This window comes from Rhea americana, unplaced genomic scaffold (assembly GCF_003343005.1).
Source record: "Rhea americana isolate MKP2758 unplaced genomic scaffold, rheAme1 scaffold_615, whole genome shotgun sequence".
In the NCBI taxonomy this organism is placed as follows: Eukaryota; Metazoa; Chordata; class Aves; order Rheiformes; family Rheidae; genus Rhea; species Rhea americana.
Window position 1 is genome coordinate 62,244 of NW_028186774.1, and position 13,506 is coordinate 75,749.

General features: G+C 54.9%; 2 protein-coding genes across 3 annotated transcripts in view; one reads left to right on the forward strand and one right to left on the reverse strand.

Moving 5' to 3' along the window:
• The first annotated feature begins 760 nt into the window (after positions 1-760).
• Positions 761-6,033, forward strand: TMEM106C (transmembrane protein 106C). Of its 2 annotated transcripts, XM_085320179.1 has the most exons (8): positions 761-806; positions 1,679-1,896; positions 2,243-2,306; positions 2,853-3,012; positions 3,115-3,255; positions 3,547-3,596; positions 3,895-3,948; positions 4,378-6,033. In XM_085320179.1, the coding sequence occupies exons 2-8, from the start codon at positions 1,707-1,709 to the stop codon at positions 4,511-4,513; spliced, it is 795 nt and encodes a 264-aa protein (XP_085176305.1). In that variant the 5' UTR covers positions 761-806; positions 1,679-1,706; the 3' UTR covers positions 4,514-6,033. The 2 variants fall into 2 exon arrangements, with proteins under 2 accessions (XP_085176305.1, XP_085176304.1); XM_085320178.1 differs by lacking the exon at positions 761-806 and having other exon boundaries at positions 1,519-1,896.
• A 2,572-nt stretch (positions 6,034-8,605) lies between these two features.
• LOC146587098 (uncharacterized) overlaps positions 8,606-13,506 on the reverse strand; it is a 6,185-nt gene continuing 1,284 nt past the window's right edge. The window contains exons 8-22 of the mRNA XM_085320177.1: positions 13,444-13,497; positions 13,310-13,363; positions 12,981-13,142; positions 12,760-12,867; positions 12,460-12,567; positions 12,180-12,233; positions 11,846-11,953; positions 11,265-11,318; positions 11,054-11,161; positions 10,846-10,899; positions 10,639-10,746; positions 10,266-10,554; positions 9,861-10,048; positions 9,381-9,623; positions 8,606-9,262 (exon numbers count right to left, since the gene is read on the reverse strand). Coding sequence (XP_085176303.1) covers positions 9,116-9,262; positions 9,381-9,623; positions 9,861-10,048; positions 10,266-10,554; positions 10,639-10,746; positions 10,846-10,899; positions 11,054-11,161; positions 11,265-11,318; positions 11,846-11,953; positions 12,180-12,233; positions 12,460-12,567; positions 12,760-12,867; positions 12,981-13,142; positions 13,310-13,363; positions 13,444-13,497 — 1,839 coding nt within the window. The 3' untranslated portion in view covers positions 8,606-9,115. The remainder of the gene's footprint in view (positions 9,263-9,380; positions 9,624-9,860; positions 10,049-10,265; positions 10,555-10,638; positions 10,747-10,845; positions 10,900-11,053; positions 11,162-11,264; positions 11,319-11,845; positions 11,954-12,179; positions 12,234-12,459; positions 12,568-12,759; positions 12,868-12,980; positions 13,143-13,309; positions 13,364-13,443; positions 13,498-13,506) is intronic.

The following is a 13,506-nucleotide window of genomic DNA, read 5'->3' on the forward strand; positions in this document are numbered from 1 at the left end:
GTGGGGCCGGCCCCACGGCGGCTCGGGGGGCTCAGGCCCAGCCCGCGGCTCGGCCCTGCCTGAGCACCGCCGCACGTCGCGACACCTCCCGCGGCCGGCGGGGGCCGCAGTGCCGCGGGGCGGCGCCTGCCCGGGGCCCTGCGCGTTCCGCGGGCGTGCAGCGCCCACACACGGCTGTCGCGGCCCGTACTGGTGCGCGCGGCCCCGCTACTGGGCGGCCGCTCCTCACACTGGGCCTCACTGGGGCCTTCTGGCCCTTGCGCGCCACCGTCCGGCCCCTGCGCATGTGCGCGGCGGCAACAGACATGCGCGTGCCCCACCCCACCCCCTCCCGCGCAGAGCCCGTCAGTGCGCATGCGCACATGGGATACGCCCTGCTTAGCGCTTTAACCCGCCCCCCGAGCGGGCACGGCCCCGCGTGGCTCCGGCGCATGCGCATTGTCTACCACGCCCTAACGGGTGTGGTCGCGGACACCGCCCTGCCGCGCCTCTGCGCAGGCGCACTAACGGAGCGGCACGCCCGGGCGTGGCCTTGCGTCACTGCCTCAAGCCCCGCCCAATAACCTCCCCGGGCGGGGAGGCCCCGCCCCCTTCGCTGCGCGCGCGCAGGGCGGGGGCGGATCCGCGTTCCGAGGGGGCGGGCCTCGCGGAAGCCCGCCCTTTCCGCCCCGCCCGGCGCGCGGCGTGCTTTGCGCGTGCGCCGAGGGCGGGGCGGGGCTAGCGTTCGGCTCCGCCCACGGGCTGGTGCCCGGCGTTGTCATAGCGACGGCGGCTGCGCGCGCGGAGGGAGGCGGCGGCGGCGGCGGGTCTGAGGGGCCGGGTCGGGCTGGGCTGGGGGGAGGGGTGGAGACGCTCTCTTTTGGGGGGAGGGAGAAATATTTGAGGGGCGCATATATATTTTTGGAGGATAGTTGAAAGCGGGGTCTGTTTTTTGAGGGGATTTTGGCAAGTGTCTCTTTCTAGGGGGTCTGAGTGGGAGGATTCTCCCTCTGGGGAGGTCTCTGTGGTGGTGCTGGGGGAGGGTGTCTCTTTTGGGGGGGTTCAGGGGGCTGTTTTGGGGTGGTTCTGCGAGGGTTTGTCCCTTTTGGGGGGGTTCTGAGAGGGTATTGGTCTTTGGGGGGGAGTGTCTCTGTGGTGGGTGCTGGGGGATGGCGCCTTGGGGGGAGTGTCTCTTTTGGGGGAGGTCTGAGGAGGTGTGGGTCTCTTCTGGGGGCTTCTGAGGGGTGAGGGTCTCTGGGGATGTCTGAGGGGGTGGTCTGTCACTTTGGAGGGGTCTGAGCAGGCATAGGTTTCTCGGGAGGGTCTGTGGTGGGTGCTGGGGGACAGGTCGTGGGGGGGTGGTTAGGAGGTCTCTGTTTTTGCAGGGACTGTGTGGGAACATGCTGCTCTTGAGGGATCCTTGAGGAGCATGTCTCAGGTTTTGCCGGTGTTAGGGGGATGAGTCCCTGTGGGGACTCTCTTTTGAGGGGCATCTGAGGGGACGTGGAGCCCTTTTGGGGGGGGATATTTAGAGGGGATTTGGAGGGGGTGAGTCCCTGAGGGAGCTGTCTGAAGGAGGTGTCCTGTGGCCAGTGATGCCCTTCGTGCCTATAGTTAGGGGTATGATTTCCTTGTCTGCCGGAAGCAGATCGAAAGCTGCTTTAATGACCTTTACTGCTCTTTCTGTCTCTTGTCTTAGGCTATGCGGCTCTTCTACAGCAGCTGCGATGGGTTCCCTGCTTTCCCTCTCTGCTAATAACGCTACCTCGAGGCAGAGGAAGAACGCTGATGATGATGACGACTTACTTGATAGCCGGGATCGTGAAGAAGACATTGCCAAGTTTCCATATGTTGAATTCACAGGTCAGGACAGCATCACCTGTCCCACTTGCCAAGGCACTGGCTGTATTCCCACAGGTGACTATCTCCATTCAGACTTAAATACCACGTGCATGGGGCAAAAATCTTCCTTATTTATCCGAAATAACTGTTATAGACTCTTCTTCAAAAATACCTGCATTGTTTTTAAAAGTGCTTTTTAAATTCTGAAGTGTAGCTTGTTTTTCATGCTTGTTTTTCACTTCTTTCTGTGTTGATGTATAAGGAGCACTTTAGAAAAGCCATATTCTTGTGTGGCTGGTATAGGGCTGTGAATAAACTTTGCCTAGAATTCACCAGTGTCCCAAGAATGTGATAATCCTTGCAAAGAGGAGTGATCTTGGAAGTGAACAGAGCAGACTAATGCGTTCCTTTTGTTTTTCAGAACAGGTAAATGAGTTGGTGGCTCTGATACCCTACACTGACCAACGGCTACGTCCACAGAGAACGTAAGTGCACAGTATGAATGTAATTATCTTTTTGTAAAGAACAAATGGGGCTCTTTGTCATTTATGGCCACAGCTAAACATTTCACCCAGTCTGCAGTCTTTCCTTCATCTAGTGTTTTTGTTTTAGTCTAAGTATGCCAATAAATACAGTTTAAAATGTAACTTTAAATACTTCCTGTCGAATCCCACTGTAGGGGTGAATGCAGAAACAGATACGACTCATGCCCTTTGTCCCTGTGCCCTTCAGTGAAGCTTTAAAGAAGAAGCTGGTTTACCAGCAATGAAAATGCTAGATTGTGGAAAACATTATAGTGCTGAAAATGATTCTTCAGTTACTCATTACCAAGAAATAAACTGTGTGAAGGGCAATGGTTTTCAGCAATTTCAGATACTGAGAATATAAGAGTAGCACTTCTGTGCCCTTCCCAGGGAAGAGCAGATAGGTGTTGTTTGTTGGCTAGGCTGAATTTTAAATACTTTGCCCTAACACAGCATCTGAAACTCCAAGATTACCTTGTGTTTGAAATCCTTTCCTGCCTCTTCCAGGAAGCAGTATGTCCTGCTGTCAGTGCTGCTCTGCCTTCTGATATCAGGGCTGGTGGTTTTCTTTCTGTTTCCGCACTCTGTCCTTGTGGATGATGATGGCATTAAAGTGGTTCAAGTCTGGTTTGACAAGAAGAACTCTGTTGTCGTTCTTGCCATCACGGTAAAGTTTTGGCGTGTCTGTGTGTGTGTGAGGAGGGAGATTTTGCTGCTCAGCTGCGAGAGAGGCCACCACTGCTCATGTTTCCCATCTTTCTCAAAACAGGCCACCTTAAGGATCAAAAACTCCAACTTCTACGCGGTTACAGTGACCAGCCTGACTAGCCAGGTCCAGTACATGAACACTGTTGTTGGAACCCAGCAGATCACCAATGTCTCCCGCATCCAGCCGCTGAGTGACAAGCTGGTATTTAATTTTTCATTGCACAGTCTGAGGCTTTGTAATATATGCTGTTTGTGTCATCAGATGTCAAAATTAGCCAGTATTGCCAGTTAACTTAATCCTAATTTATCTATACCCAAAGCTTTGGTGGGCAAAATAATCTTAGCACTAGAATAGTCTGTGCTTTGTGCGTGCCAGCCAACACAGAACCTAAAGGAGGAAAGATTCTCAGAGGGGTGGTCTTAAACTGATACTGAGGGAGTCTCCTGAGTCACTAAAGCTATATACGAATGTATTTTTCTTTTACCTTTGCAGGTGAATTTCACTGTGAAGGCAGAGATAGGTGGACCTTTCTCTTACGTGTAGTAAGGATTTACTATTTCTTCTGGATACCTGGGAAGAGGGCAGGTTTAAGCTGCTTTAATTAGAATTCACTCTGGGAAAGACTTGATTTTTCTGATATTTTATGGAAAATAACTATTTGCTGGAAATGACTTGAAAGGTCGCTTTATCAAGAGTTTTCTTGGGCCATGTCTCCAGCTGAGTTCACACAAATGGGAAAATGTCACCAGAAGATATCTGGGAAATACAGATGTCTGAGATTTGTGCACTAAACCCTGCTTAGACTCTGCTGACCTGCTTTTTTGTTTTGGTCTCTTCTAGTTTCTTCTGCACATTTCCCAAGGTCAAGGTACATAACATAGTGATTTTTATGAGGTACGTTGTTCTCTACTCTCTGCCCCTGACTCGAAGGGGAATTTTTGTGCAGCAAACCTATGGTCCATCAAGAGAATCCTGCTTGGCAAGCTCCCCAGCCTTGCTCATTGTATCAGCTTTAATTCCTGCCAGTTGACACAGTTGGGTTCAAAAAAAAAAGTGGGAAGGAGAAGACAGCAGTTTATTCTAATGTGAGCTCTCATGACTAGTCGTGTGCTCTAGGGTCCGTATTTGCTAGCTCTGTGTATCCCAACCCACCACAGTGAACAGTCTTGGGTGCGCTTGTTGAATGTATCTCTGAGAGGATCCACAGCTTTTGAGGGGGAAGGGGAGTTGTTTCAAATGCCAAACCTCCTGAATTTTCGTGTTTTAATAGAGAAATTCCTGACGTTGGTCCCATCTTCCCTAAATTGCTCTGCTCTCTCTCAGAACATCAGTGAAGCTTTCGTACATTGGCCACGTGACCCAGAGCGCCTTGGAAAAGTACCATTACGTGGACTGCAGCACCAACTCCACGGCTTTCCCGGAGCCTCTCTCCGTGCCGACCCCGTCAGCACGAGGGTAACCAAAGAGAAGAGCACGCCCCGAGGACAGGGCTGATATTTTTTTGTGGGAGGTGGATGTGCAGACAAATTTCCCATGTGAAATAGATAGCTGTGGAAAGGACTGTGAACTTTCAGATGGAAACAGGAGGATCGCTGGTAACTTTGGGAAATCCTGGCAGAGATACCTGAAAGCTCTGGGTCCATTTCACACCGCTTGTTGTGCGGCTTGGCTGAATTGCTGGCCTCTCCCCAAAATCTGTTTGAGGCGTTGTTCACGTGCAAGCAAACAAGCCCCTTCGCAAAGTAAGGGACCTGCTGAGCCTGCCTTCATCTTCAGTTCCAAAGAACAAGCTTTTGGTAGGGGACCAGGACTCTGAAGCACCATGCCTTGCAGTCCAAGGGTAAAACATTGAGTTGAATTTTGCAGCTGTTTTGAAGCTTAGCACTGTTCTTTCAGGGCAAACTAATTAGTTCTGTGCAATTAATAGATGCATCCTTTGTTCAGTGGCAACACATCATCAGCAGGTTTCAAAGCAGGACTTGATAAAAAAGGGATAGTCTCTTGCAAGGAATGTGGAGATAAGGCGTTCAGGCTTTATCTGTGCACGTATAACTTGCACTAGATCGATGGTTTCGGTTCCTTTTCCTTCTACACGTGCTGCTTCTGCTGCGCAGATTTTAGTTGCTGGCAGCAGTCTGAGGCTGCCGACATTGAATCGATACCAAAGCTACAGTCTCAACAAAGACAACCTCAGGAAGTGCAGTGCTGCTGGGGACGTGCTAAGGGGCTGCACGGCTTGGACCCTCCTCCCTCACGCATAGCTCTGAAGCTGCTGCTTGGGGCGTACGCAGTGTTCGACAGCTGTGAGTTCCTCTCCCTCACTTTGTGCCTGCTGCTTTCCCAAAGATTTGGGACGGATCTGAGAAGGGACAGTGTTATAGAATGCTATTCTTTATACTGCCATGGGTTTTCCCCACAGGAAAGGATGTATAAAGACTAAATATGCAAGTGCTGCTGTCTTGGTTTCCTTTTAGGGCCCTTCAGGCAAATGAGTGTAGATTTAAACTGATCTGGGGCAAGTTAGCATGAGTTTCTTGTTTCAAAGGCTTACCTTACAGGAGCCCTTTGTTCCAGAATGATGATATTGAGTACATAAACCTAATGTGAAAGTTAACCACAGCACCCACTTTAGTTCTTGCTACAGACTTCTTGCACCGTTTGCAGCTTAGAGGATTGCACATCCTGCTTTTGCTCTTTATAGTTTTCCTGGAATTTAATCACTGCAGCCTCCTGGGAGTGCACCTACATCTTTCCCTGACTATCCCTTGTGAGCTAGGTTGCGCTAGCGCGTGTGGGTATGTGTGGAAACAAAACACAAAGGCTGCAAAGGAAACCATTAAGATCATGGGTGTTTTTTCAATGAAGGATGCTTTGTTTTGGGTGAGTGTGGGGGAAAAAAATGTGTTGTTTTTTTAAGAAGTGGCAGTTACGCCTAGCAGAATTTCTAGAACTGAATTTACTTATTAAATCTGAATTGTATGTTATTGTGCAGTGTCGTTTGTTGGAAACAGAAGCAGCTGTGAGTTTCTCTTTTTGGAATTAGACTCTGTCCTGGAATTAGTGTTTATATTGTGATTGGCWGCATCCCCGCACCTTTTACTCGGAAGCACCTATTCTTTCACTGATGATTTTAGGAAATGGGGGTTGAGCAGGAAAACCAGCTCTAAGCCTGTGGAGAGCAATGAAGAGTCTTCCCTAGGAAAGTTCAGTTCTTAAGCCTCAGTATCGTGGTTGCAAAGGCAAAGCTTCCGAAAATACAAAGGGACTCTACTCGGAGCGGAGCTATCCCGTCCTCTGAAGGGAGGGCTGGAGCTGGACACCAGGGGTGTCATAACTGGAGTCTGTCTCTCTGCACTCTCCCGTGGGGCGGTGCCTGTGGGGCCTTACATGTCTATTTTGCACGGAAGCCAGTTCATTGCCTTTTGTGTTAAAGGAGAAGGGATGAGAARCTCAACCAGAGCAGTAGATCTTGCAGGAACGGGGAAACCATGCTCCTTCCAGAGCCTCTGTTTCCGCGGGGGACGGCCCGAACCGATGACAGGATATGCAAAACCAAGTTCTGTGGCTGTCACGCTGCCGCTGATCTCTGTGATTTCCATCACTAGTTTCTCAGATGACTTTCCTAAAACCTAATTCAGCTCTTGTAATTATGATGAGCTGTGTAGTTGTTTTCTTTTTTAAAAAGATGAGGAAATAACCAACTATGTTCTCTATCCTTGTTTTTCAAGCTGTTGGCTTCCTGGCTTTCAACAGCCCCACAGCTTTCGGTCCTTCTTGGCTTGGTTCTCCCTCTAGGGTGGCACACGATGCCCCGCGAAGTGCAGCGGCGGCTTCCTGCTACCCGCGTTGCCTCTTTGCTCTCCAGCTCCTAGCGCAACCAGTTGTTCGAAGCAACTTACTGAGGGGAGGGGAGCGGGAGGCAGCCCTTAAGTTCACCGGTAATTTGGGGGGCTCGTGGGATGCTTTGTGGTGGGAACCTTAACTCTGCTGCGTGGGAGAGCAGGAAAGCTGCTTTGCCTTGGGCTGGTGGTGTGTCAGATGCCAGCAGTGAGCCAGAGCCCTGGTAATTAGGGGTGCCTGCTGGGTCATGTGGCAAAGCACTTGGCCTTTTAAGGGGCGTTTATTTTGAAAATCCTTCTTAATCCTCCAATCCTTTTTAATGAATTTCTTCTGCCAATTTTTTTTTTTTTTTTTAAAAGATCCCAATCTGGCAAAGCCTGTTTTGTGTGCTGTAACGGGGGGAGGGAGGGGCTGCTGCCGTGTTGCCAGCTGCGAGTGTTCAGAGTGATGATGCAGACCCCAAAGTAGCTTTTTTAAGAAGTCTGGGTTTTTTATCCTTTTAAGTCACTTTTATTAATGGAAAACTGCAGTGTTCATATTGTCAATTACTGCAAAAAACCCACCTTTAACAAAAAGAGCTGTCATGCATCTTGTAAAACTGCAAGTCAACAGCTCCCTGTTTGACCATTCACGCGCGTAGAGACCAAGTGGGTTTGTAACGCCTTGTGGGCTAACTTTTCTTTTAAGATAGGGAAAGAATCAGCTACTGAGGCTTTTCTTCTAGTTAGCAAGTGTATGTAAGAGGAGACCTTACATATATAACTTTATTGAACCATGCAATGACAACCATGCTGGTTTAACTTTTTTTCTTTAATTAAAGGTTTTATTTGTGCCTGTTCCTGTTTGTCGTGATATATCTTAGATCAGATAAAAACATCGTTCAACAAAGATTACGGCGTCAGGTGGAAATTAATGTGAAGAGAACAAACTCAGTGGTGGTCTCTTGTCTCCTTTTTAATAGGAAAAGCATTCTGCCTTTAATGCAGAAAATAGGATGCAGGTTGGGGAGGGAGGTCGGGAATTTGGGGGGAGGCAGAGGGATGGAGCTGTTCCGCAAGAAGCAACAGCTGTGAACTCTACCCACCTTCAGCCTTGCAAAATGTATCCTTAAATTATATTTTACATGCACAAAATAGCCCTGTTTCCTTGCTAAGTAGAGGTGGGAGACGTTTTTAGGGATCAATCCATGCACCTAGTTTTAGCAAATGTTAAGAGAAACATTTAACAGCTCTCGCCCAAACCCATCCACCCCCAAACCTCTCCCTGCGTGTCCTGCTCGCCCCCTGGCTGTGGCCAGACCCATTTCTGTGAGACTTGATCCCAGTAAAACCAAGGGGAAGAGGGAGGCTGAGTTTTTACTGGTTTCCCACCCCTAGAAGAGAAATCATGTGCCTCAACCTGCCCTGGCACCATCGTAGGGGTGAGGGGGAACAAATGATCCTACAGGCACCTTGCAGCTGCAAGATGTTTGTTCCTGGCATTTCAAGATTTTTTTTTCACTTATTTTATTTTTTCCTGTTTTCCTCCTCTCTTTTTGAGGGTTTTTTCCTTCCTGTAAGCTAGCTTCAAACCAGTAAAGCTCAAGATCTACCCTTAAAGCTTCCTTTATCAGGGCTGAGGAAGAGAGACAAGCCAGGAAACTGAAAGCAAGGGGCCAGAGCCTGCAGCAGCTGCCTCCGGCGAGAGACGAAAAGAAACAGCGCAGACAGACTTGTACTTTCCACCAAAGGTTTTTTTTTCTTTTTATATCAATCGATGTTAAAAAATACAGACTCGTTTTACAATAATAGCACCATTTTTGTTGTATTATACATAGCACTCCTGCTGGTGATACACACGGGGAGGGATGGGGATGGGAGGGGATTAGTTTATACCCGGACCTGGGAGATCCCTTTTGCGGGGAGGCGCCTTCGTACCTGCCAGTTAGATTCCCACCTCCACCTGACCCAAAAATAGGTCTTACAGGAAGACAATAAATAAATAAGACCGTGGTTTTATTTCGCAGTCTGCCCCGTGACGACTTTGGCAACAGTCCCAAACGGAAGCACGTGAATCGAGGGGAATTTGGGGGTCGTTTCGGCCATTCAGTGCAGAAGTCGTACGAGTGATTGGAAAGTACTCAGGTCCTTGGGGGTGGGCATTTTTTTTGCTCGTTTTTTAACGGTATCGGGCTGGATTAAAAAAAAAAAAACAGACAAACACACAAATAAAACAACTCTTTTTACAAGAAGCAGACTGGGCCGATATCCACGCCAAACTCCTGATCAGCTCCACCAATGTCCATAGGTGCAATATCTACAATGGGCAGGCGTGAGGTCTTCTGTGATCGGTATTCGATGACTGTCTTGCCCCATTTGCCAGTGTGTTTCTGCGACGAAAGCAAGCGAGGAGGGACGTTATCAGACACCCCGGAGACATCCGAACCCACAACACCTCCTCGTGCCCGAATGGGGCTTGGTGGACCCCTCCCACCCCAAGGGACTTACCGTGCAGCCGTCCTCCAGGACGCTGTATGTGAACCTGCTGTTGCCCTCAGCTCTGATCTCGACGTCGTTGGAGCCCTGGATGAGGACGGCTTTCTTCAGGTTGCCCAACTCCTCGTCCATGTAGGCGATGCTGTTCTTGCAGTGGTAGGTGACGTTCTGGGAGCCTTCGGTGGACAGGAGGCGGAGGAAGGTCATCTGGATGTTGGCGGTGTTGGGAGTCAGGTTTTCATCGCCGTAGCTGAACTGTAGGGAAAAGGGGAGAAGTTAGAGCCTGCAGGGGTTGTGACCACCCTTTTGAGGGGACTTCCACACCTAACGTCCCCGGATGGCTGCAAAAGTCGCAGCCTTTTCCCTTTGCTTTGCAGCGCTAAATCGACCCGCTCCAAACTTCCAAGATAATCCTCAAAAACCAGCCAGTTTATGATCCTTGAGGGCATCTTCCCACGCCTGGTGCACAACACGGACATCAGGGATGCTTACGTGGAAACCGCCGTTGATGGTCTCTGCAAACCAGATGTGTTTCTTCTCTTTGGTCTTGCTGGTCCACCAGTTCTTCTTGGGGATGCTGCTCGGGGTCGGGTAGACGCAGGTCTCGCCGGTCTCCATGTTACAGAAAACCTTGATGGCGTCCAAGGTGCAGCCCTGGTTCGGGTCGATCCAGTAGTCTCCTGCAGCGGGGAAGACGAGTGGCACGTGTCAACATCAGGTTTGGGAGAAACTAATTCCTGGGAGAACGGGAGCTGCACGCAGGGGGATTCAGCCGCGCGGAGGAGGAAGCGGAGAGCAGGATGGGCCAGGAGCCAAGAGCGCTGCAGATCCGGCTGCTCTCCGGAGCGCAGGAGGCTGGGTGAAGAGGGACGGGGCAAGGCGACGGGCAGCTCTTACCGCTCTTCCACTCGGGATGGCAGAGTTTGAGGTCGCGGCAGGTCCTGGCTGGGTTCTTCTTGGAGCCCTCGGGGCTGCGGATGCTCTCGATCTGGTTGTTGAGGGATTTCAGCGTGGCGTCGACCTCGGCGTCGTGCTGCCGCAGGCCACCGGCCGCCTCGTCCGCCCGCATGTAACGGATGGGGTCGGGGCCCTTCTCCGTCTGGCCGAGGCCGGCGAAAGCGGACATGTCGATGCCAGTGCCTGGGGGGCCAGGAGGACCAGGAGGACCAGGATTTCCGGGGGGACCCTACGAGAGCGAGAAGACGTGGTCTTGACGGTCCGGTTTGCCAGCCACAACCTCTCCCCAGCCGCCGCTTGGCCTTCCACTCACCGCAGGACCCGGTTCCCCACTGCGTCCGCGGGGGCCGGGAGGACCGATGGGGCCGGGCATGCCGTTAGAGCCGTCTTTGCCAGAGGGGCCGACGGGGCCTGGGGGACCCTAGGAAAGAGCCCCAAAGGGAGTCAGCGCAAGACGCCGGGAATGCAGGGTGCACCGAGGACGGAGGCGCCCCGAGAGGACCCCGCTGGCAGGACTTACCCTGGGGCCGGAGGGACCGGCGGGACCAGCAGCACCTTGGTCTCCGGAAGGACCCTGCGGAAGGAGAAAAGCGGCCGGTGGCTTCGCCGCGTCGGAGGCGGCGGATGCTCTTCCGCAGCGCAGCCGACAAGCGGCTCCTTCTGCGGCCGGAGCGACCCCGGAGCGAAATCCGGAGGCTCTGGCAGCGCAGAGCGTCGGCGACACTTACGGGAGGTCCAGGAAGCCCTTGCAGCCCAGTGAAGCCTCGGTGACCCTTGAGCCCTCTCTCTCCGGCCTCGCCGGTCTCGCCCTTGTCGCCGCGAGGACCTTGGGGACCCTGGAAGCGGAGCGGAGCGGCCGTCGGACGCAGGCGGGCGACCGAGGGCGCCGCGGGAGCCCGGCGCAGCGCACGCCGGCAGCGGGCGACGGGCGATACTCACCGGCATGCCGCGCGCGCCGGCCGGACCGGAGGGACCCATGGGCCCTTGGGCACCCTGGGGAGAGAGAAGAGGGGAGTCAGCGGGAGCCGGGCGACGTCTTCAGGACGTCTCCGAACCGGCCCCGACRGGCGGCCAAACCCCGAGCCGGAGCCCGACACCGACCAGCTCTCCGCTGCACCGGCGAAAAGCAACAGGCTGGCTCCAAACAGCATCTTTAAATACACCCGGCCGGAGCCGTTCGCTCCCAATAATCCCACCKAAAGCGATTTGCAAACATCCCGGCAGCTCTTCCCTGCTTACGGCTCCCGGGGGAAGAGCGCAGAGACCTAACGGAGCTCAAGACACTAATGAAGCCTCCGGAAGCTGCTCCGAGTCGCTGACAGCCGCTAACGGGACCCCGGGCGCCCGCTCAGAGCTGGCGACAGCCGCTCAAGCTGCACCCGCCCGGCTCTCCCAATTACTCCGAGCTTTTAATTGCACCCCGGGGTGACGCCGTCAATTATCCCAGCGGGTTATCGGCGCTTGGCTTAACGAGCCCCGAAACCTAATGAGCCGGCGGCCCGGCAGGCGCCCACACTCACCGTCTCGCCTCTGTCTCCTTGTTTGCCGGTGGGACCGACGGGGCCGGGAGCGCCGGGGGCGCCGGGAGCGCCGGGAGCGCCCACGGGACCGGTTTCGCCGCGATCACCCTGCATGGAGACACCGGGGCCATGAGGACGGCGCGGGGCGAAGGATGCTCGGGAGGGAGAAGGATGCTCGGGAGGGAGAAGGATGCTCGGGAGGGAGAAGGATGCTCGGCGCCGGCACCCTGGGTGCTTACGGCCCAGGGAAGGGGCTTTTTGGCCCCTCAAAGAAGGGACTTTTTGGCCGGGAGAAGGGGGTTTCGGGGACGGCTTTCCCGCGGGACGAACTCACCTTCACGCCAGCAGCGCCGTCTCTGCCCGGGGGCCCATCGGCGCCGGGGGTGCCCTGCGGACGAGGAGAGAAGTTACGTCCCCGCGGAGGGGAGCGGGATGCATGCAAAAATCGTGAGAATTGGCTATAAATTCCCCCACCCCCCCCCAMCACCACCGCCGGCAAAGCAAATGCTGTGCCGAGGGGACCCCGGCGAGTGCCAGGAGCCGCAGGGCGGGAGGGAAGCGGCACCCAGCGCCGGGGTTTCGGAGCCGGCCCCGTCTGCCGGCGTTTCGCCTACCTCGCGCCCAGGTTCGCCGGCGGGACCCGTCAGCCCGGGGGGACCCACGGGGCCGGGGGGGCCGCGGTCGCCCGCCGAGCCGGGTGCTCCTTGTTTGCCAGGTTCRCCCTAGACGGGAGGAGAGAAAGAAAAAAAAAAAACATAAATCAACCCTAAATCCCCACTGCGATCCGCTTTGGTTGCAAGATCCTCCCCTGCACCGGCGGCCCCCCCAGCTCCGCGCAAACCCTCCGTCGCGTGCTGGGGAGGGCGCGATCCCGGCCCGGCTCTTCCTCGACGTCGCCCCCGCGGGCGACTCACCGATGGYCCCGGGAGCCCCGGGAAGCCTCGCTCGCCTCGCTGGCCGGGCAGCCCGACGATGCCGCGTTGTCCTGCCAAGCCTTGGGGGCCGGGGGGGCCGTCGGGACCCTGCCGAAAAAAGGTATTAAAAAAAAAAAAGGGGGGGCAGAGGGAAGGGTGAGACTCGGCGGGTCAGCGCCGAGCGGACGGCGGAGGACTCCCCCCCCCTCGGAAAAACTCACCGCGGGGCCGTCCTCGCCGGGTTCGCCCTTCTCGCCGGGGGGACCGGCGGGGCCCTGGAGCCCGGGGTCGCCGGCCCGGCCCGGGGGACCGGCATCGCCGCGAGCACCTTTGGGACCGTCTTTGCCAGCAGATCCGGGGGGTCCGGGGGGACCTGGGTTACCCTGGAGAGGAAGGAGACGGMGTCGGTGCAAACGGCGGCGGTTTTTCCGCCTTCAGCCTCCCGCGCGGGGCGGAAAGCGGCGGCGGAGGCGACCTCGCGGYGCGGGAGCGAAGGCGGAGGCGTCCCGCGAGCCGGGCAGGCACCGAGCGCGGCCGTCGCCGAACTCACGTTGGGGCCGGGCGGGCCGACGCGGCCGGCGGCGCCGGGGAATCCTGTGGCTCCCTGGGGAAGGAGAGAAACGCGGCTCAGACCGCGGGCCGGCGGCTCGCCCGCCGCGGCCCCCCCTCCCCGGCGATACTCACGGGGGGACCCTGGGCACCGCGGGCGCCTTTGGGACCGGTGACTCCAGTGGGACCCTGGGGAGG